This window comes from Tachypleus tridentatus, chromosome 7 (assembly GCF_004210375.1).
Source record: "Tachypleus tridentatus isolate NWPU-2018 chromosome 7, ASM421037v1, whole genome shotgun sequence".
NCBI lineage: Eukaryota > Metazoa > Arthropoda > Merostomata > Xiphosura > Limulidae > Tachypleus > Tachypleus tridentatus.
The window spans coordinates 143,838,299-143,860,228 of NC_134831.1; the positions used below are offsets into that span (position 1 = coordinate 143,838,299).

The window sequence follows — 21,930 nt, forward strand, 5'->3', positions numbered from 1 at the left end:
TCTAGTACTAATAATAAAAAAAGTAACTAATCAGTAATGAAACATAAGTAATAATATAGGCTTTTTACCACATAAACAATTGATATCTGATCATCACATTTTTAATATGTGTACTTAAATGTTTAAAAGTCATATACTTTTCTCTAAAGGATCTTTTTTGAACTACTTTGTATTCCAGAAGCAATAAAGAAAAGTGATATTCAGTAATCATTTACAAATAATAGGTTTTAACTTAATGATTTCATATTGTCACCAATTAATGACAAATATGCTACTAGTTGTTACAACTATCTTTCAATGTTTTGATAATTCAGGTACAAAAATTAGTATCATAGTTTAATTCTTTATACATAAAAACACTAAATATTTAAACAGTTCTCATAATTATACAATATCTGTTACCAAGAAAGTACACACCTTTCATGGATAGTAAAAAGATCATTAGGAGATGCAACTCTGATGGACTGTCCCAAAATTTCTGGTGAATAAGAACTTCTAGCAAGAAATGGGAGATGTACATTTGCTGATGAAGAAGGTATGTAAGTTGTGGTGTTTCTGAGTATTCCATAATGATCTACAAATGTTGCATCTTCTAACCTATTATTCACAATGTAGATCATATCGACATTAGAAGAACAATTTCTATTTATTATAAATGAAGAACAAAAATAATATTACACTCTAGTAAATGTAATATTACACAGGAGTTAAAAATTCAGTAATTACTGAAAGAATAAGCAATATTTATTATAGAAGTTTAGCTTAGTGTTCTAATCAAACATTTTAAGCCTCTTTTGTGGTTAATAAACATAGAATAATTTATGATATTCTTTAATCCTCACATATAAATAGCAAATGAAAAGAAATTAACACAAAATACTCAGTACTGGTGTTAGTAACAAAATGGAATAAAACTAGTAAACCTGTTAGGGGGATACAGATGCACAAAGTACCTGTAAGTTTGATGTGAAAATGATGGAGGAGGAGGTAAAAGGTTTGGTTGATAAGGATATGACATTGCATGTTCATATGATGAAATGGAGTTTTGAGCCCTGTCAAAATTTCTGTATAGTTGAAATCCACTGGAAGATGATTGGCTTTCTTCACTATCTCTTCCCACTTCAGGTCTAGTGGAAAAAGAATCACATAAAGTGTAAATTAATCCAATAACATTGAAAAGAAGTAGATATTCAGCAAAAAAAATTTAATTTTACAAAAATAAGAAACTTGAAACATAATTTGATTTGGGCTAAAACAACTTAAACAAAACTTTTATCTTTCAGCTTTAAAAAAAATTAATTAAACACAATGATCTCTCAATTTTCTTCTTACATGTAATTTTTTTTCTGAAATAGCTTGAATCATTTATCAAAACTGACAAATGTTATGCATTTACATTACATGTAAATTACTCTTTATGTTATGATTTTAAAAGGTGTCACATTTCTTCTTATAGTAATATTTATAGTTATTTTTTATTTTTATGAGTCAAATATCTGTCCAACTGTTGTTTTCATAAAGGATCACCATTTACTACAGTTTTTCTGATCTGACTATTTTACTCGATAAGTACTAATGATGAAAGCATGTTATATTGAAAATATCAACTTGATAAGTACTAATGTTGAAAGTATGTTATAATGAAAATATCATGAAAGCTTTAGGAACAAAGATAACCTATAAAAATCTTTCTTGTAAAAATGATTATTTTTGAAAATGATAAATAGAAAAAAAATCTGAGAGTGACAGCCATTTAACTAATTAAATAAGTTATATAATTTAGAAACGTGACTAATTTATGGTTCATTTTGGTAAAGTACCTTTTTGAATTTTATTTCTCAATTAAAATCTTATCTGAGCAATTTTTTGAGTCTTTCTACTAATATTGCAATGAGCTCATTAAAAGATAACACATAAATGCAAATAAATTTTTTCTGGCATTATTCAAAAAAATACATTGAAAAAGACAAATTTTAGATTGCTGTATATATGCTATTTTGACAAGCTTGATTCAAACTACAAAACTTTGAAGCTTATAAAATTTGTAATCAGTTAAACCAAATCTGAGATCTAACCACATATAAGGAACAATTCATCTTCAAAATGCTGAACCAAACCTTTGATGGGATGAAGGAAGACATCTGCCAGTATCATTGTTTTCATAATATATTTCTTCTCTTTTAATGTTATAAAGACCACTTTTTATTGTTTTGGGGAAGACTGATCCTTTTTGAGACTTATTGGCTCCATCGAATTCATACTAGTTCTGCCACTCTGTGAGTATCTTGAGAACTCTGCCTCCTAACAATGAAGAGTATACAATATTACTATATTTTTAATAAACATGTGGAAGGAAATGTGTCCATGAGATTACTTTAATTCATATCATAATGTGGAATTAACTAATAATACAAAAATCTATGTTTGTGCTTAACCACAGCTGTCTATTAAAAAGACTCAGTTTATAACAGTTGAAATCACTTATAGGTATTTTTGAGATATAGCAAGTTTAAAAACAAACATTTTTTTCAATATAAATAAAAAATATTGCAAAAAATTGCCTTAAAACCACTTGTTTGATGTATATTTAATATGAACAAATGTATATAAAGAACTGATCTAACAGCTACTTATGTACCAGTATAGTCTCACAACCATTTATACCTCAATATCACAACATATTTTACCTTGTTCCTACTCTCAGTGGAATGATTGACATAATTTAATACAGAAGTGATGCTGGCTGGCACTGGAGGGATGGAAGATGTAGATAACTGGCCACTGGTCAAACTATGATGCTCTGGTGTAAGTGACTGATGAGTAGGCAATGGAGTGGACACAGAGTTGACAGATGAAACAGCTGTTTCCAAGAAACGCATACATAAAATCAATTCAGAAACATCATTTCAATTCTGAAATTATTCTTAAACACAAAGTTCACAACATGGATAAATTCTACTCAAATTCTAAATTCAGTTTCTTCCTGCCAAACATCCAAATCCAGATTATGATCCCTTACTGAAACACAGGGTTTGAATATTAATTTAAATAATATGGAAAGACTTAAAAATATTCTCTTACTTTCTTTTTAGAATAACAGGCAGGAAAAGATGTAAGATTTAATTATAAGCTTGAGCTTAGAGCTCTCACTGACTTCTAATATTTCACAATATCAAAATATTAAGTAAAATGTTGTTGAAAAAATAATATTGGTAATGTCATTTATCAAGTATCATTTGTTTTTTACTCTTTGCCTTTCGCTCAAAGCTACATGAGGGATCTCTCCACTAGCCATCTCTAATTTAGCAGTGTAAGACTTAAGGAAAGGCAGCTAGTCATCACCACCCACTGCCAACTCTTGGGCTACTCTTTTACCAATGAATAGTGGGATTGACCATCACTTTATAATGTCCCCATGGCTGAAAGGGTACACATATTTGGTGTGATGGGGATTCGAATCCACAACCTTCTGATTACGAGTCAAATGCCTTAACCCACCTGGCCATGCCGGGCCTTTATCAAGTATCAGCTGTATTATTTGACATTCTAGAAGAGTAGCTAAACAGTCATTTTTGTAGCTAGTGATCAATCTCTCAAATTATTTAAGTTTTTAAATTAAAGATTTTACAAATTAGCAAGAAAAACTTATGAAAAACAATTCAAGTTTTCTACTCATAAAATATCATCAAAATATATAGAATATAGTAAGATTAAACAGATGTAATACTTCATTTTGCCACATTTGTTAAGCACTTCAAAAATTCTGGTGAAACTACTTTAAAAAATTAAGTAAATACTAAAAAGTCATTATATTTGTCATTCTTTAAATTATTTTATTAGGTAAATGACAGTTAAAAACTATTGAATCTTATTTTTTACTTTGCTAACTCTCAAAAACAAATACATACACACAAATATACTGAAAACAATCAACTCTTTGCTACGTAAAAGTAACAAATACAAACTCACTATTCATTATTTATATGGATAACTATTTAATTTCTATAAAAGAAATAATAATAATTAATCTTTTAAAAAACACATAAGAATATATGACATCTTTATCAAGAATTTCTGGAGTCTTTTATATATGAATCTAAGCATGTTTACATTACCTGAAAACAATTGGCTAAGAATTTTTGTTTGTTTGCTAACCCTAATTTGATAAATACTAAAATTAAAATTAACCTTTTTTACATAATCAATACAATAAAACAAAAGTTACATGAAAATTAATATGTATCTGACTTTAGGTGCATAAACTATACATAAAAATAACAGAAAGGCATTGAAATGTTTTTATTTACTGGTTAAATGTTTGTACCTTCTTTAAACAGTTGACACTTAAAAGCATATTTCCTTCTGCTAGTACTGTTTCCATTACCTAAATATTAACTTATAACTTTTTTAAATATTTCCACAGGAAAAAAATGGCAAGTTTAGATTACTACAAAACAAATGTGTAAGAGTAATTGTGACATAGAATTTTGAATTCATAATGATTTTTTTACATTATTTTTCATCAAAATACTGATTAAAAAAACAACCAAGTCTGCTGCATTATGATTAAAATGTACTAAACCCTTTTACAATTAAGTTATGGTTTGTTAAAATGGCAGGTCCTAAGTTATAGCATTGTTCTTTCATTGAGCAGGTTCTTTTAAATTATCTATGAAAATAATGCAAAGTGCAGTCCAGATAAATTAGTTTACTGCTTCTTTAATGTTTACTACAGGCTATTAATACTATCACTTATATCTGTAAGCCTAAGTTCACCAATGATGTCTTCACTTAACTCTGAAAGTTACTCAGTAATGGTACCATGAGTCACACAAATAAACGTACTTGTACAATTTCATGTGTGATTGAATACATAAGTGAGCATACATGATAAATAACATTGATATGAATACTTGACTGGCTTTCTACTATTTGAAAACTAACTAGTTCACTTAGAGTTATATCTAATTCTTGTTCTAGATATTTTGTAAACTCTCTCAATTATTAACATTCATGAACATTAATTCTAGGACTTTTCAAAAACTTATTTCATCTTAACATCATGCACCCTCAATGAAACAAACAAAGGCAATTACAGTGAATGTGATTTGGCTTGGATCACTTGTTCCTCTGGCTTCTTTACAGTATAATATACAGCCATTTCCAACACCTGCTTTAACTTTGGAGTTCATCCTTTTTTGTAATAGGGATTGTATAGCCATATCATGTCACCTCAACGAAATTAAGTCTTACCAGCATTAAACATCATAGCAACTTTTCACTATATTGCTAAATGATTTATTACTTTCCTGGGTGAAGTCATGTATGATCTCATTGCTATTTCTTAGTCATTCTGCATATTCTGTATGATGCTGCTGGCTGCATAACTGTTCTCCAGATGAGAGTAGAGGAAGTCCAATGGCACTTTAGGTTCTCTCCCAAATATCAGTGGTGATGGTGTATTGCCTTTAACTTCAATAATATTATACACTAATTTACTGGTAACAGTGGAAGAATGTAAGATCTTCATCCCATATCTTCTGATGCTCATCCACATAAATAGATAACAGTTTTAAGAACATACACTTGCATCTCTTTATCAAACCATCAGAAGATGAATGAAGGGCTGTCCATATTTTTTTAATCCCAAGGTTCTGATGCATTTCCACAAACAAGGCTAATAAAAAAATTCTATCTCTGATCTAATTGAAGTTCTTTAGGCATGCCAAATCATGAAGAGTTATGATTGACCATTTTGTGAAACTTATAAATCATAACCATAATGTATTTATTACCACAATTACTTTGTGGCAGAGGACCAAGAACATTGACAGCATCTATCTCCAGTGGTGCTCCAACACAATAGTTCAGTGGTTACCCATGGGCATTTCTGCTCACAGCACTGTTTATATTTTATACCAATTTTCAACAAATCCCCATCACCCATGCCAATAGAAATGTTGTTTAACTTATTTAATTGTCTTCTTAATACCTAAGTGTCCAACCATTGTGGAAATCAAATGCTTCAGTATGTAGAGACTGTGAAAGCAACAACTGAATTTGTTCTTTCTGATTTCTGACATAATAAGCTTTCTTCTAAGCATCAGAAATCACTTTGTGTCCAATATTTCATTACCTTTGAGCTTTAAGAAACAATTGTTTGCCATAAGAGGTCTTTCTGCTCTATTCTTAATCAACTTATGGATAATACTCTAAGTTGCTTGTCTTTACTACCTTGTGCTTCCTTCTTTTCACAGTATTCACACTCTTCATTAACACATTATCTTTGGGATAATGCATCAACATTTACATGGTTCTGTCCAGGGTAAAAAGTTGGGTACACTTATATAAGATTAGTGGTCAATACTTTCTTCTGTTTGATGAATGCTTGTTTACAATCAATTGTCCAACAGAACTTACTGTTTTTTTCTTAATATTTGGATAGGGGATGAACTGGGTCCAAAAATCTATATATACATGTGTGTAAAGCAAAACATTTCTGTGTCTGTCTGTCTGTCTGTCTGTCTAACTACTCCTAGATAACTTGGACAACCTCAACCAAATTTTATGGAATGATAGTTTGAAACAAGGGGCATTTTAATAGGAGTTCACAACCTCCTCCATATCCCTTTATAACTTTTATTGAGCATTTATTACTTATAATGTAAGTTAACACCAAATAAAATTATTAAATTATCTATAACACAGTATATACAAAGTGTGGGGAGAGGGCAAACAAATGCATTATATGCCTCAGAGAGTGTGCTTCCACTCTCTAGAGAGGGGTACAAGGAAAATAAATTGTTGCCACTAATGAAATACTACGTAAACTTATCTGAAGTTTCTACTACAACAGCTACCATGCAGCTGATATGAAGAGTGATTTCTTGAGTTATGCTATTTCCTACTTTGACCCGTGACCTTTCCAACTTTGATCATCAATTAGTTAATCACTTGAAAGATTGTGGAAGGACATTATGAGGTAGGTACTGAAAGAGGGTAAAAGAAAGCACTCTTACTGCCATTACTTTTGTTGCTACCTCTTCCTACAAAGCCATCCTGACCATCCCACAGTGTATACCACATTTTAAGTATATACATATTGAGATAATAATGAATACTGTTATAAAATGTTATAAATAAATCTAACCAAAACAATCTCAGATGCACACCAATAACCCACAGCAATTAGGAATATGATACTTGATAGTAACTCATATTAGCTTTAGAATCACAACCCTATTCTTCAAAACAGATCTTCACTTCACAGAATCAATCAATTCTTTAAAATATATGGTGTAGCTTTCTTCTCTGTAATAATGTTAATAGCTTTTTTATACCAATGCCATGGAATTTAGGTTAACAGTTTCTTGTCATCACCCCAATTTATGCTAATTTCTTAAGTTAATATCATGTGATGCTAAACACTCTCTAATTAGGATAATTTCATAAAATTTTGTAAACTTGTGCTGAAAAGTTAGCAATAAATAATCAATAATAACAGTTCACCTGTTTGGTTCTGTTGAAAACTGAGCTAGACAAAAAGATAAAAATGATCCACTTTTATATACAGGTGAAACTGTCGTAAAAGTTTTACACCAATAGTTTATGTGACTCTTTGTGCAGACATACGTAAAAACAATTTGTTAAATTTGACCAGTTTTTGTTGCATAACTTTGCACAGGTGGCTTATATTTATACTACATGAGACTGCTATTGTAGGTTTAAAAGATCTATCAGTGTACAAAATTTGAAAAAAAAAACCTAAAAGTATATTTTTCATCCAATAAAGTTTCCGTATATTTGATACTAATAAAAAAAATGGGGGAAAAAAAAACTCAATCAAAATTGGAGATGTTATATCTGAGGAGTTTCTTAATGAATTACCTTGAAATTTGGTATATAAAGTAAGAAACTAGTAGAGAATATCCATACTAAAAAGTATATGACACTTTGGTTTACCATAATCTGCAATACAGAAGATGGAAGACTGCTAAACAGTCACTACTGTTAATAACACAAAGTCCATCCTACAGCAGGTTTTGGCCACACAACACACTAGCATGTGTCTTGTTAATGTGAAAGTTAGAAATTTTGTATTATATATCATAACATCCACCCTCAATTTTTTTCAGTTTATAACTTGAACAAAGGGCTGATGCTTCAACATACAATTTTCTTTATGATGGTAAGCTAATCCAAGAAACCAATCCTGGACAGAGTCAGTCTTTGATGGTTCTTTTGATATTCCCTCTTTATTGACTATATGCTCCAGAAAATTCATCTGTTTACAAAATAATTCATTCCTCTTTGTTTTTAACTTAAAGTTCTCTTTTCTTCACTGATCCAAAACTTTCCTTAATCTATTATATGCTTATCAAAGGTCCTTCCAGTAGATGAGTATGATGATCTAGGATAGTCCAAACAGTGCACATTCCATTAAACATTGAGCTGTAACAGATGCATTATATAACCCAAAAGATAACATAACAAATGGCCACAATCCATTTCTTGCAGTAAGCACTGTCTTATCTTTACTTGTTTCATCAACTTGCACTTGCCAGTATCCACTCTTAAGATCCAATGTTCAAAACCATTTTAATCCAGACAGAGCATCCAAAGTAGAATCAATTCTTGGTAGTAAACAGGTATCCTTCTTTGTAATTTCAGTCACCTTCTGGTAGTTCACATGAAAACTTGTGGATCCATCCTTCTTTCTTCACATGTACAATAGACAATAATAATGAACTAGTACTTGGTCCTACTACCCCTTGCTCCTCCATGGCTACTACTTCACTGAAACCTTCAATCTGTTTTGCAAATGAAAGTCAACTGGTTTAGTGATGAATTGGGGGATGAATCTTTAACATAAATGTTTTAAGACATTTTACTTGCTCAGCCTAAGTCATAAAATACACTAGAGAAGGTGTTATGATATTCCTGAACAGGTCTTGCAATCTCTGACAATAATCAGCTGTAAGACCTCTACAGCTCTAGTTATACACCTCTTGCAAGTAGCATAGTCAACTATCTTTAATCATATCATATTTACCTCAAAGGTGTTCCTTATAAGGTTCTGTGATGTGAAATTATTATCTGTACAGCTTCACATCTTGAAATGTCCTTTCCAAATGTCATTTGAATTTCATGGTTTGTTGCATTCATGATTTTAATGATGACATCTTTATTCATTACATATACAACCCAGTAATGCTATGGGATATGCTGAAGTGTTTGGTTACACTACACCCCATGATCTAGATATAAATTTATTCTTGGTATGAGTATTTCATTTCTTGTTGGTACAATAATTGCCATCCTTATCACTAGAAGTTCAACCTCTGGTACAGTAACTGGCATGTAATGCACAAGGATTTCCTAGTCATTGACTGTGAAGCTATTTGAAGTTAGCCCAACATTATGTCCATGTCTCTGGATGAATCCAGATTTTAACATGAACTTTTCCTTGATGCCAATTATCCATACATCATGAAATGTAGAGAATCTTCCTATTGTGAGGGTAAGTTCCAACTTCCCTCTAAAGAGAACTTTATTTCCACCTACTGATTACATCAAATAACCTTCTTTCTTCAGAGGTAACTTTCCACCTTTCATTACCAAATTGGTTTGAGTTATTGTAGCTGTCAAACTTGTGTCAATCAAAATACTGCAATGCTCCCTTTAACAAACCTGTAGTTTGTGCTTGGTTTCTTTAAAAAATAAACTTATCTCATTTTGGGGAGTTAGGATATTCTCTGCTGAACATTGTCCCATAAGTCTAATCACTTCCTATTTATCTTTATTCTTCCTTTGATTTAGATGGGCTCAAAGATGTATTCTTCAGGTATTACTTCACTGGTTGGTGTGTTAAAAGTTAATTACTCACAGATCAGGCTTTAATAGCCAGGTTTTCATGTATGTATATAACAGTTCCCTTTTCCTGATATTCTTTTGAGAAGTTCCTATTATTTACAGCTTTTATCTGTAGTTCCTGGCAATTTGTCTTTCATGTTACATTTAAAATTCCCATTGTCTTGTAGTTCATTTCCTCTCTTCTGTTTAACTGCTTATTTCACTAATCCTTTCAGACTGTCATCAAAGGATTAACTTCCTTCTAATCTTCATATCCTTGTCTTTTATGATAAACTAGTTACATGCTAACCTATTCATCATTTTACATATAACATTTGGATAAGATAATTTAGCAAGCCTTTCTGAATCTTCTGTTAACTGAATTTAAGGTTTCTTCTTTTTTCTGTATCCTTTTCTAGAATTTTTTCTGGATGCTTCCTCCCGATTTGTCACTTCAAACCTGTTAGATAACCTAGCCACAAATGCTTCAGAGTTCTTATGGTTCCCAGCTGAAAGATTAACTAATGTTATTAAAGTTCAACCTTTTAAATGAGCAACAAAATGAATTATCATTATCTAATATTCCATCTGTTTATTGTGGAAATTATTTAAACCAGATCCTGATATGCCTCCTACAGAATCTTTTTATCATATTCAGTTAGTAACTAAATTAGACAATGCTATTTAATTGGCTAAATAAATCTGCAATTGAATTTTATAGTGACATGGCTGTAGTAGTTCAGGAATGCTCTGTGGTAACAGAAAACATAGCAGTAAAAGTAAAAGGTGTGAACCAAACAAGTTTTACTATTTCTTATTTTGTAGTAACTGGCGTTTTTGTTGGATTTCTTCAACCAATGCAAAAAGAAGTGTGAGTGATTTCATTTTATTTTTCTATAACATTTATTACAACCTACCAACACTATCACTTGTCCACAGTTATCCTATCTTCACCAATAACATTTTCACATTTAACTAACATGTACTTGCTAACACCACCATGAATAAAATACAAATAAATGTTCTTCTACAACTGCACAGCTAATCAGTCGAGTTGCTGAATATACGCAATAACTAACACTGCTTTGATTACCTCAGTTGGGTTGTCACTCTACTAACTGAGTGTCTGTCACTCAGTTATACTTGCATCCTCATTCTAAATATTTCACAGGCTCTTTCCAACAGTCATGAACATTCATTCTCGGTATTCTATGTTTATTTTGATATCAACATCATGCACTCTCTAGTAAACAAACAAATTACAGCACTGAAAATACAGCTTACAATAATACATACTTGTGACTGGATCTACAGCTTGTTTTGCAAGTTTCTTCAGTGCTGCTGCAAAGCTTGATGTGCAAGGTGTTTTTACAGCAGAGTGATTACTAGATGTTGCACATGAGACAATGACACTGGAAGAATGTGATGAAGCTAAATCTACTGGAGATGTAGACTGGTGGTTTTGACTCCCAGGTTGTTGAGTATCACCCAAAGGTTTTACTGCTCCAGAAAGGGACTTGGACCCATGGGGGAGTCCTGTGAAGGTAATGAGATGATAATTAACACTAACAGTTCACTTGATGGAGGGGAAAAAAAAAAAAACTTATGAAATACATTCATTATGTTTTCCTAAGAAAATGAAGAGTGGTGTGTATTTATGTAACATGTACTAATTTTATTTGTATATTATTATAAATATACAGACATAAATACTAACTTATCTGGAAAAATGGTATTTTGCAAAAACAATTAATAAAAATGTAAATATAGAGAGAATTTCAGCTAAAATGATTAATCTTGGAAAAAACAGGGATGACTTCATTCAATGTTCTTTGACTGTGGAAATAATGCTATCATGCAGAGATGGATGCAATAATTATTAGTGTTATACATAGTAGCTAAATTCAACTGGGAAATTCTAACAGTAGAATTAAACCTTGAAATACTCCTTTAAATAAGCTGAAGAAACATATATTGTCAAAGTTAATATAGTTGGAAAATTAACACCCATGTAATAAACTTTTACTAACCTAGTTGCCCGACATGGCTAGGTGGGTCAGGGTGTTCGACTCGTAATCTGAGGGTCAAGGGCATCAAACATGCTTACCCTTTCAGCCGTGGGGGCATTATAATGTCACGGTCAATCCCACTATTTGTTGTTAAAAGAGTAGCTGGTGGTGGGTGGTGATGACTAGCTGCCTTCCCTCTCGTCTTACACTACTAAATTAGGGACGGTTAGTGCAAAGTAGCTTTGTGCAAAATTCAAAATAACAAATAACTAATTCCTGAGAAAAGTTTTATTGTATCACCTTTAATATCACGTTTGCTTTAGACTACATTTTGCATTTTTGATATACACAATTTTATATATAATTAATACAATATGATAAGCAGCCTAGACAATTTTTAGCAATCCTTTAGACTTTTTATTAAATTGTATTTCATGTAAAATATATTGATTTTATAAGAGAATTCAAGATGTGTTGCTTATTCACACTTTAAGGAGTATTTGCGAATAAAACTATTGTTATTTGATTGCGAAGTCCTACACAGTATTTATCAAATAAATTTAGGTTTATAAACAATACATGAGCTTTAACTTTGTTACCAACAGATGGCGTAGTGGGTACTTTTAATTGCTGTGTAAGATGCTTTATACGTTAATTTGATTTCTTTGCCACAGAATAATTTGTTTTTTCACTACCTTCGTTAATAAAACCATGACTAAGTGTTTTTATTAAATGTTTTGAAAAATAATATTTGATACACAGGAAAGTCGCAGAATAACATTTAAAAGAAAAAATTTAATTCAACATTAGTTATTATATACCAACCTACACTTAATTTCCACTTCGAGTTAAGAAGCGAGCTGCTCAAGGAAAACATTCAAGTTATAATAAATAAATGTGTAGTTTTTATTAACTAGCTATAAAGCAAACAGCTCACAGCAGTATATAATTTCAAATAAGGTATAATTTGGATCACTCACTGAACATTATTAGTTACTACATACTGTTGTGTCACGTATTATTTTGTATTTTGTTTTCAGTATTTTCAAAAACACGTGAGAACGCAAGTCATAAACACTTGCTTCTTTTGAATGACCTGGCTTTGTATACACTATCAACTCACATGGCTTGTGGTATTTAAAAATCTGTAGAATGAGATTAGATCCCATAAAATATTTTTTCAACTATGCTATGACACACATACACAAAAACGAAAGCCGATTTGAAGCTATACACATAAATAACTGGGGTAAAGTTTATAACGATTTCCGTGGGGCAATCAAAGGATTTGTCATCACCTGCCGCTCTGTTGGAAAATCTTATAAAAACTAGCTTACCAGTTAACTCGCCCTCGCGGCCGCCCAGATAGCACGTGTTTGGCGGACGCCAGGACCAGCTGCCACATCATTTTTAAAGCACGTGCTTTAACAAGAACCACAAAGCTTAGAAGCAAGATGGGTACTGCCTTTTCATTACACATTGAGAATGAGTGGTATAAAAAACTGTAATCACATTCCTTCCCTTTATGTAGACAACATAAAAACCATATGAACATTAGGAATTCATTTCTACAGCTGCTAGTTAGTTAACAACGTGTTCGTAACACTAAAAGAATACGAAATTGAACATACTAAAATGAAAACTTCTTTCGTCATTGTCTAACGTATATTTAAAGTCGTAAAACTTCGAGGTTTTACCAATATTACAGGTTTCTAGAGGGACTGAAAAAAACATCACAAAGATCTGTGCCAAATCTTAGCTTTAACGTTTATTTCTTTTCTTTTTTTTATCAGAAGTTGCACAAACGAAACGTAACAGTGGCGTGCATATATATGTATGAACCCTTTGTTAACTGACTGTTACAGAATTAAAAATAAGCCTCTCTTATTTCTACTGTTAAAAAGATGCAAATGAAGATAATTGTCGTCGTAACTGATTTGATTATGGTATTATGTTGTTGTTTATTGACTCTATAAAAGCTTAATGGTTACCTACACTATCCGTTCCTAATTTTGAAGCGACATGTTAGAAGGAAAGCAGATAGTGGGCATCACCCCCAGCTATCTTGTTTGTTTTTTAATTTCGCGCAAAGCTACTCGATAGGTATGTGCGCTAGCCGTCCCTAATTTAGCAGTGTAAGATTGGAGGGAAGGCAGCTAGTCATTACCACCTACCACCAACTCTTGAGCTACTCTTTTACCAACGAATAGTGGGATTGACCGTCACATTATAACGCCCCTACGGTTGAAAGTGTGAGCATGTTTAGTGCGACAGGGATTTGAACCCATGACTCTCAGATTACGAGTCGAACGTCTTAACCCACCTGGCCATCTTATGAGCTGCTCTAAAATCTTTGTTTGTTTATTGAATTTCGCGCAAAGTTATCCAATGACTATCTTCTCTATACTTCCATAACTTTGAAGTAACATATTAGAGGGAAAGCAGTTATTCAACACCACCCAGCGTTTACTCTCGGGCTACTCTTTTCCAACGACCAGTGTGATTAATAGTCACATTATAAGGCTCACATGACTGAGAAGACAAGTATGTTAGGTGATAGGATTCGAATCTACGACCCTTAATTTGCGAGTGCCCTAACCATTGGGTCATGCCAGATCTGTTACTCTAATCTAATAGTCTGATTTAATAATCTGACGATCATTCTTATAACGCACTCGCAATCCCAAAGTATGGAGAGCGATCTCTTGTTGTTGTGTATTTGTTTGTTTTGATTGGCGTCAATGTGGCACTAACCATAAAACTTCTAGCACACTATGAATAAACTGTAGGAATTCTAATTCTGTGCTTACCCATTATAACTTTGGTAGAACGTATATTTAAATATTTACATAAACTTTCAGTTGCATTTCCTTCAGCAGGTTCCAACCTGACAGCAGAAAGACAGCCCAACCACTCTAGGCAAGTTTATGAAGCATTCCACAGATTGTTAAACAGATAACAATATATTGGATTGTGGTTCTTCAAGATGTCATGGTGTTGCGCATTGTTTTACTTGCCAGGTTACCCTTGCGTTTAAAAACCAGACCAGCGCGACGTTAGAGATGACGAAACCAATCCACCATGTAATTGGCAAGCATGTTCCCTAATTTCGCCAGTTTCAAGACCGTGCAAGAAATTATCTCACCGCACCAAAACGTAATCAACTAGCCTTAGCGTATTATTAATTCTGAAACTACAGTAGTTTTCATTTGTTACTGACCTCATCATATTTTTCATTCCCAAACTACAGTTTTATTACTTACTTATTAACTCCAAAGTTACAGGAAGTTTTTGTTTGTTTTAGAGCAAAGCCATATTGGGTTATCTGCTGTGTTCTCCGCGGGGAATCAAATCTCTGCATTTAGCGATGTAAGACCGTGGACGCACGGCTGTTCAATAAGGGGAAGGGGGAGGGACACTACAGAAGGTTTCTTATTACTTACCTTGTCGTATTAGTCAATCCTAAACTAAAGTTTTTATTTGTGGTCGTATTTTACGTTATCAATTAGAAACGTAGATAAAAATTCATAAGAATTAAAAATATACAGCATTAGTGTCGGGACCACAAAATACGTTACTCCCAACATAAAAAGTAACTGAGCCCCCTGCATTTATTCCCCTTGTCAGCAATTCGTAAGTTTATCAGCCTCACCACAATTGCACTAACTTGAACGGATACTCCAGTGAAAAGTCAAGACTATTCTGTTATATATATATATATATGGAAAAGCTTAGTTGACCTACGACCTCTATATTCACTTAAAATGTTTATAACAAGGTTAGAGAAAGATTTCATGAGGTGAATCTTTAGTTCTTGGAGCAGTATAGGTAATCTGACAGTTTTGAATAGTTGTCGTAAGATATAACTAGTTTTTGTGTTTTGTTACCATATATATATATATATATATATCACCCAATTTTTAAGTCTACAATTGTCATTTTTACCATGGCAGATTCACCTTCAACATGGTAGTCTGCATTCCACAAAATTACATACTTTTTATATTGATTATGAAAGGAAAATAACCCTCTTCATGGTAGTCTCCATTTAATAGGGTCACGTACTTTTTTTTTAACTCTATTAAAATATTTGTACGTAACGTACGAACAGTCCAGACTGCTTCGTAGGCACACTTGTCATCTCTGGCCTCATGAGTCACACCGCAGTAAGTTAATAAACAATTTCGATTGAGCAGAAAGATAGCAAGTATAGCCCTATCCAAATTCATAGCTTGCATACTTGTAATGAGTTCACTAAGTTATTTTTCAAGATGTGTGGTTTACTCAAAATATGTTCTAAAAATTTCGGGAAAAAATAATATTCTGTATAAACTGAAATTTTATGCTAAGACTTCAAATTTAAAATCCAGCACACACTGTATATTTATACCCACACGCACACACAGAAACATATTACTATATGTACTTGCGCAGGATTCCAGAAAGTTTTCTGTTTCAAGAGTAAGTGAAACCAAAATTAAAAGTAAAAACATTTTTATTTCTTGCCTTCTCATTTCATATGTTATGCTGTGATGTAGCCTACAGAGTGCATAATGTTTCTCGTGATTCACAGAATGTATACGTTTTAGTGACGTCACTACAGTTTTATGTGACGCCCTTTTAGCATATACTTACTGACTGACGGACAGATAACACACTAGTGTATAATGGTGTGAGTAGTTAAAACAAGCGACCTCCCGGCGATCTTCAGTTCCATTTCTGAGAAATAATCTCTTAAGTTAGTACAAGAGATGGTAAATAGATAATAAAAACACGCGCCTCTTATTTATATCACATACGCAACGTTCTTCTTTTTTTTGATTATAAATATACATATTTATATATAATATATAAATATATATTTATTTATATATTATTCCGTCAGTATTTACTCTTTAAAATTATAACCTTCAGTTTCCGAAAATTTGGTAAAGATCTCTGTTATTTTGGTTTATTATAGGGTATTTATCGTTGAGTATATTTATATATGCATCAGTTTTACAGTATTCAAATGACCGTCAACTTATAATATACTTGATGCTGTTTCATACATTTGTTAATTTATACAATATGTTAGGTTGGGTGCAAATTATACAATGATTTTTTTATTTTCAAACTGAACAACGACAGATTTTCCCTACTTCCAATAACTGTAGAAGGATCGTAGAAGGGTATATGTATTCCTATTCTTGACCTCTGTTGATTAGGTATGACCCACGTCGAGCTCTGGGTAGAGATGACGCACAAGTCAAAGCTTTGGTTCTTAGCTGATCAAGATGGTGTCGTAAGGGTGAGATAAAGTTAAATACGTTGTATTAAAACAATATTCGAGTTATGTCATCAGAGTCCACATATCTCTATCTGATATCTGTACATTTGTTCAATATTTTTGCAGCATCGCTTCTACTGCAGAAGACTCTGTCGTGCGGCTAGAATGTTCAAACTACATCACTCCTCATTACGGCCTTTCCATAATCCATCTAGTGTACGAGAATAATGATTTTCCAGCACTCGTTTCAACGATCTGATCACACTAACATTCGTAAGAGCTGCGTCCGACAACTTGACATACGGGCATTCGTGTGAGACAACATACGTACCAGTTTCACTCTCCAGCTGCTTAAGATATGCGACAGTTGAACAAATATTTTATGACAGCAATCGATGTCGCTTTTCAATATAAAAATCCTTCTTGATAGTGTTGCTTGGCTTTGTCCGAGTCATGTGGAGAGCTTTTGTCACTGACCTTTCTGTTTATATATTCTCACTTGTTAAAAAATAATACAAATGCAGCACTTTGCTTACTACTGTTAAGAGTACGACTTCGTGGTAAAGAGAAACCCACTTGAAGTAAAAATGTATCTCAAGACAGCTGGTATGGGTATTAACATTTTTACTAAAATAAAGCAGAGAACAACGTTTCGACATTCTTAGGTCATCTTCAGGTTAACAAAGAGAGAGTTGGCAACTGACAGGTAACCTGAAGATGACTTAAGAATGTCGAAACGTTGTTCTTTGCTTTATCAGGTCTTGGTTTTCCAAGTTGATCCATTCCTCGTTTACCAATGCCATTAAACGCAATTACTTCTACATCTTAGAAATTGTAATTCTCCAATATCACCATATCTTTATAACCTGAGTATATGAATATTTTGCATTGGAAAAGACTATTATAAAACCCTCTCAAAAGTGGTCAACTTTCCGTGGCATCACACTATTTATGCATGCCACTCGACTACGACTTTACATCGGCTGTTCATGACCTAACTTGTTCACTTACATATTTAAAATCGTTTTAATAAAATATACTCGACTGTGTAGACTTTAAAAAGTTAGGTTTGCTAATACATAGTTAACATATAACAAAACATAATAAATTTCACCCACCACAGTACGTTTGTTTGTTTTAAAGCAAAACCACGTTTATCTGCTGTGTCCATCGTGAGAAATCAAACCCCAGATTTGAACGTTATGGATTCCTAAACTTATCGCTGTACCGCTCGAGAATACCATAGCTAGTACATCTCAAAATCTGTCGAGTGTTTTTCTCAAATCAAATCGTCAAAAGTACTAGGGAGTAAAAAAGAAGCACATTTTTTTTCAACTACCAAAATTGTAACTTTGCGTTTAGCACAGTGTATAATCGGGTTCGAATCCCCATCACCTCCAAACATTCTTGCCCTTTCAACCGCGGGGAAGTTGTAATGTTACAGTCAATCCCACTATTCGTTGGTAAAAGAGTAGCCCAAGAGTTGGCGGTAAGTGTTGATGACTAGCTGCCTTCCCTCTAGTCTTACACTGCTAAATTAGGGACGACTAGTGCATATAGCTTTCGTGTAGCTTTGCACGAAATTGAAAAAAAACAAAAAAAACTATATAATTATGTAAATAGATTTAATTGCTGATGTAAGGACGATTTTGACTTTTTGACCTCTCTTTTGGGGTGTATATATATATATATATTTATATATAATACTTAAACTTATTATATAAATATTTGCAAACAATCACATTTAGTTGCTTTCAATCATTTATGATCTTGGACAGACCAGTTTCTAAATCCATGACCAGATGGACATAGCAAGCTGCTAAGTGCTTTCAAAAGTCTTTTTTTTTTCTCACTTTTGAAAATCTACTGTGATATGCACAACAGATTAATGCTGATAAATTGTCAGTATTACGTACAGAAAGACCTGTCATATCTCCAACAGACCAACACCACTAAGTTAATACCACATACTACATAACAATTGATCTAGTATTCCGTGCAATGGATTAATCCAGCTAAACTGCTATGTAAATCATAATTAACATTATATGGAATGAATTGCATAAATACCAGTATAATATTACGCGTAATCGATTAATGCCAATAAATTACTACATAAAGGCTAACCTTGCATGTACACAGTGGGTTAATACCAGTATACTAAGCTAGAATACGTAAACAACATAGAGATTAACCTGAAGACGGCCTCACTCTAGAAGCCGAAACGTCGTCCCATTCTACAAGAAACGGAACAACTCTAGTATACCTAAACCGGATCATTGTAGATGAAGACTATATTATATTATATGGTTAACAGGTCAAAGTTTAGTAACTGTTCCATAAAAAAAATATTCCGTATATTATCTACACTGGGTCAATGCCAACAGTTATGTAACGATTAATAAGTGTTAGAAAACCACAAGACAAATTCTAGCGAAGAAACCTGACAGCTGGAAAATACATTTTAAAACTCTGTGCACTTCTCAGTCAGTAATTTCAAACCTTGTTATACTAGATATTAAAACTTTGTTTCATTATGTTCTCTTTAGCTAATTATAACATGGTTTGTTTTCTTATTCATACATGGTGTTCGGAAAGTCACTGTGCAGTTTTGTAATCACATTTTATTCAGTCTATTTCAAGCTAGCAACTGATATCGGTGTTTAGAAACAAAATAAGAAGGATCCAAGCCTGTATTGATGCCAACGGGGGTCACTGTCAACATTGTTTATAATTGTCATTCATATTTACCTCATGTATTCTATATTGAAACATGTCTGTTAATAAACACATAAGTGCACAGTGACTTTCCGAACACCCTGTATTAACTATATATATCCTTTTATTAGAGCTTACGTAAGTTTGAACACATTTCCTTACCGACTTTATATGTCTGTTTGCAAGCTAGTAAAGTAACTGTAATAGCGTAATGCATTACTAATACATGAATGCTCTGAACACTATAATGAGTAAATAACGTCATTTAATATTAATGATACAAATAAAACGTGATCGTTCTAGAAATTATCAATACGCAAGTTCCAACGCAGGAAAAATCTGACACAATTTTTCGTACAGATTTGCTGATGAAACAAAGAAGCATAAATTGTTTCATTTGAAATATTTATGTTTTCTTTCGAATAGACACGAAGCTCCAATCAGTCCACCTGGATGTATAAAAGGCACGAATATTTTTAGTAATATGTATAGCTGTGTAATCTGTTATGCAAGTAGAGTTTTCTCTATCATGCTTTTCTTAAAGAACCATACAAGAAAAATACAAAACCTAAACGTACCTTTCCACAAGGCAAGCATGTCAAGCAGAGTTCGAATCACGTGACTACATTCACGATCTTATTCTGAGACAGCCAGCTAGTAGAGGAACGGCCTACTAGCTTACGATAAATTTTCTACAGTACTTCAAGCAGTTTACAGGAAAACACTCAGTTATCGATAATACGAGGCGTCGTGACTTCCAAGTATTTAAACCTAACCGACACCTTATACGAAATGAGCACCCAACAATATTGTTTCTTATCTGGATTCTGGCTCGTTTTCTGACTGAAGACTGCCTTCCTTCGTAACGCAGCTAATACTACAAACCAGTAAAATTCATCCTGTGAAACTTGCTGGCCCGAGATTACAGTGGTAAGCGCATGCCAGCCACAAGACAAAGCCGTCACTGAGGGCACACAAACACCGCAAGTTCAACTAACATTACTCAAACTCTTCCTCCTCCCCCCCTCTCTCCTGTCAGACGGGACTACCCGTTATGAATGGTTCCCCGAGTGTTGCGTTAAAAAGACCTGTCTGTGCGTTTGTTCAATGTGAGAAAACAGCTTCAACACTTGTCCAATTCGAAAATTTCTAAATCAACATTTTAGGGATCCTGTAATAATTTTATACAACAGTTTCTACCTAAATATAGTAGGAACCTCGTTTGTAAATTAAATAAATAGACATATTTATAAATTCTGTACTTTATCATAATAATTACCTATGAGTGATTAGTTATTTATATTTAATATGTTAACGATCCTATATTTGTTTTGCATTATCAAATATTTCTAATAATTTCCTCTAGTACTGAAGCCAAACCCTCTTTACGTACATAACTGAACTTCACTGTCAACTTACTAAACAATGTTTAGCCTAACAGACGCCAGTGCAGTCATATGAAAACATGGTAGTTTGACAGAAAAACTGATACGATATGGGCCCCCACAAGTAATTAGTGCTTCGTAAATACGGTTACCAGACGTCCTAGTTTTATCCTTGTTTTGTGTGCGAGTCCCGATCGTAAATAGTAAAGCTATTAAATTGTCTCGTTTTTTTCTGTACTTCAATCTGTATTTGATATTAACAGTTTGTTATTTATTATACACGGGTCCTTTAAATTTTATATGGAGAATTATCTGATAGAAATAGATCACGCGATACAGTGTTCCTCACCTCGCTGTTACGTTTTATTTTTCTTTTTGACATAAATTGCCATGGGGTACTTTTAACAGAAAGTGTTCGATGTGACTTAAAAACGCTAACCCGAAACGTTATTCTTCTTTAAATGTGCCCCTCTGATACAGCGATAAGTCTACGGATTTACAACGCTAAAATAAGGGGTTCGATTTCCCTCATTGGACTCCCGATGTGGCTTTGCTATAAGAAAACAAGCACACACACACTTCTTTGAATAAAAATAAATATAAAAGTTGTCGATTGTTCAACTTATTATTTACTTGTGATACTTTCATCGGTTTTAACTATATTCGTCTCATTATAAACCCCCTTGAGTGAAAGGGG

At 32.9% G+C, this 21,930-nt stretch overlaps 1 protein-coding gene across 1 annotated transcript in view; it reads right to left on the reverse strand.

The window, feature by feature from the left end:
* Positions 1–14,675, reverse strand: part of LOC143257830 (uncharacterized) — a 37,944-nt gene extending 23,269 nt beyond the window's left edge. Inside the window, exons 1-6 of the mRNA XM_076516859.1 lie at positions 14,672–14,675; positions 11,149–11,388; positions 2,688–2,860; positions 2,118–2,260; positions 954–1,127; positions 418–597 (exon numbers count right to left, since the gene is read on the reverse strand). Coding sequence (XP_076372974.1) covers positions 418–597; positions 954–1,127; positions 2,118–2,260; positions 2,688–2,860; positions 11,149–11,388; positions 14,672–14,675 — 914 coding nt within the window. The remainder of the gene's footprint in view (positions 1–417; positions 598–953; positions 1,128–2,117; positions 2,261–2,687; positions 2,861–11,148; positions 11,389–14,671) is intronic.
* Positions 14,676–21,930: the final 7,255 nt, after the last annotated feature.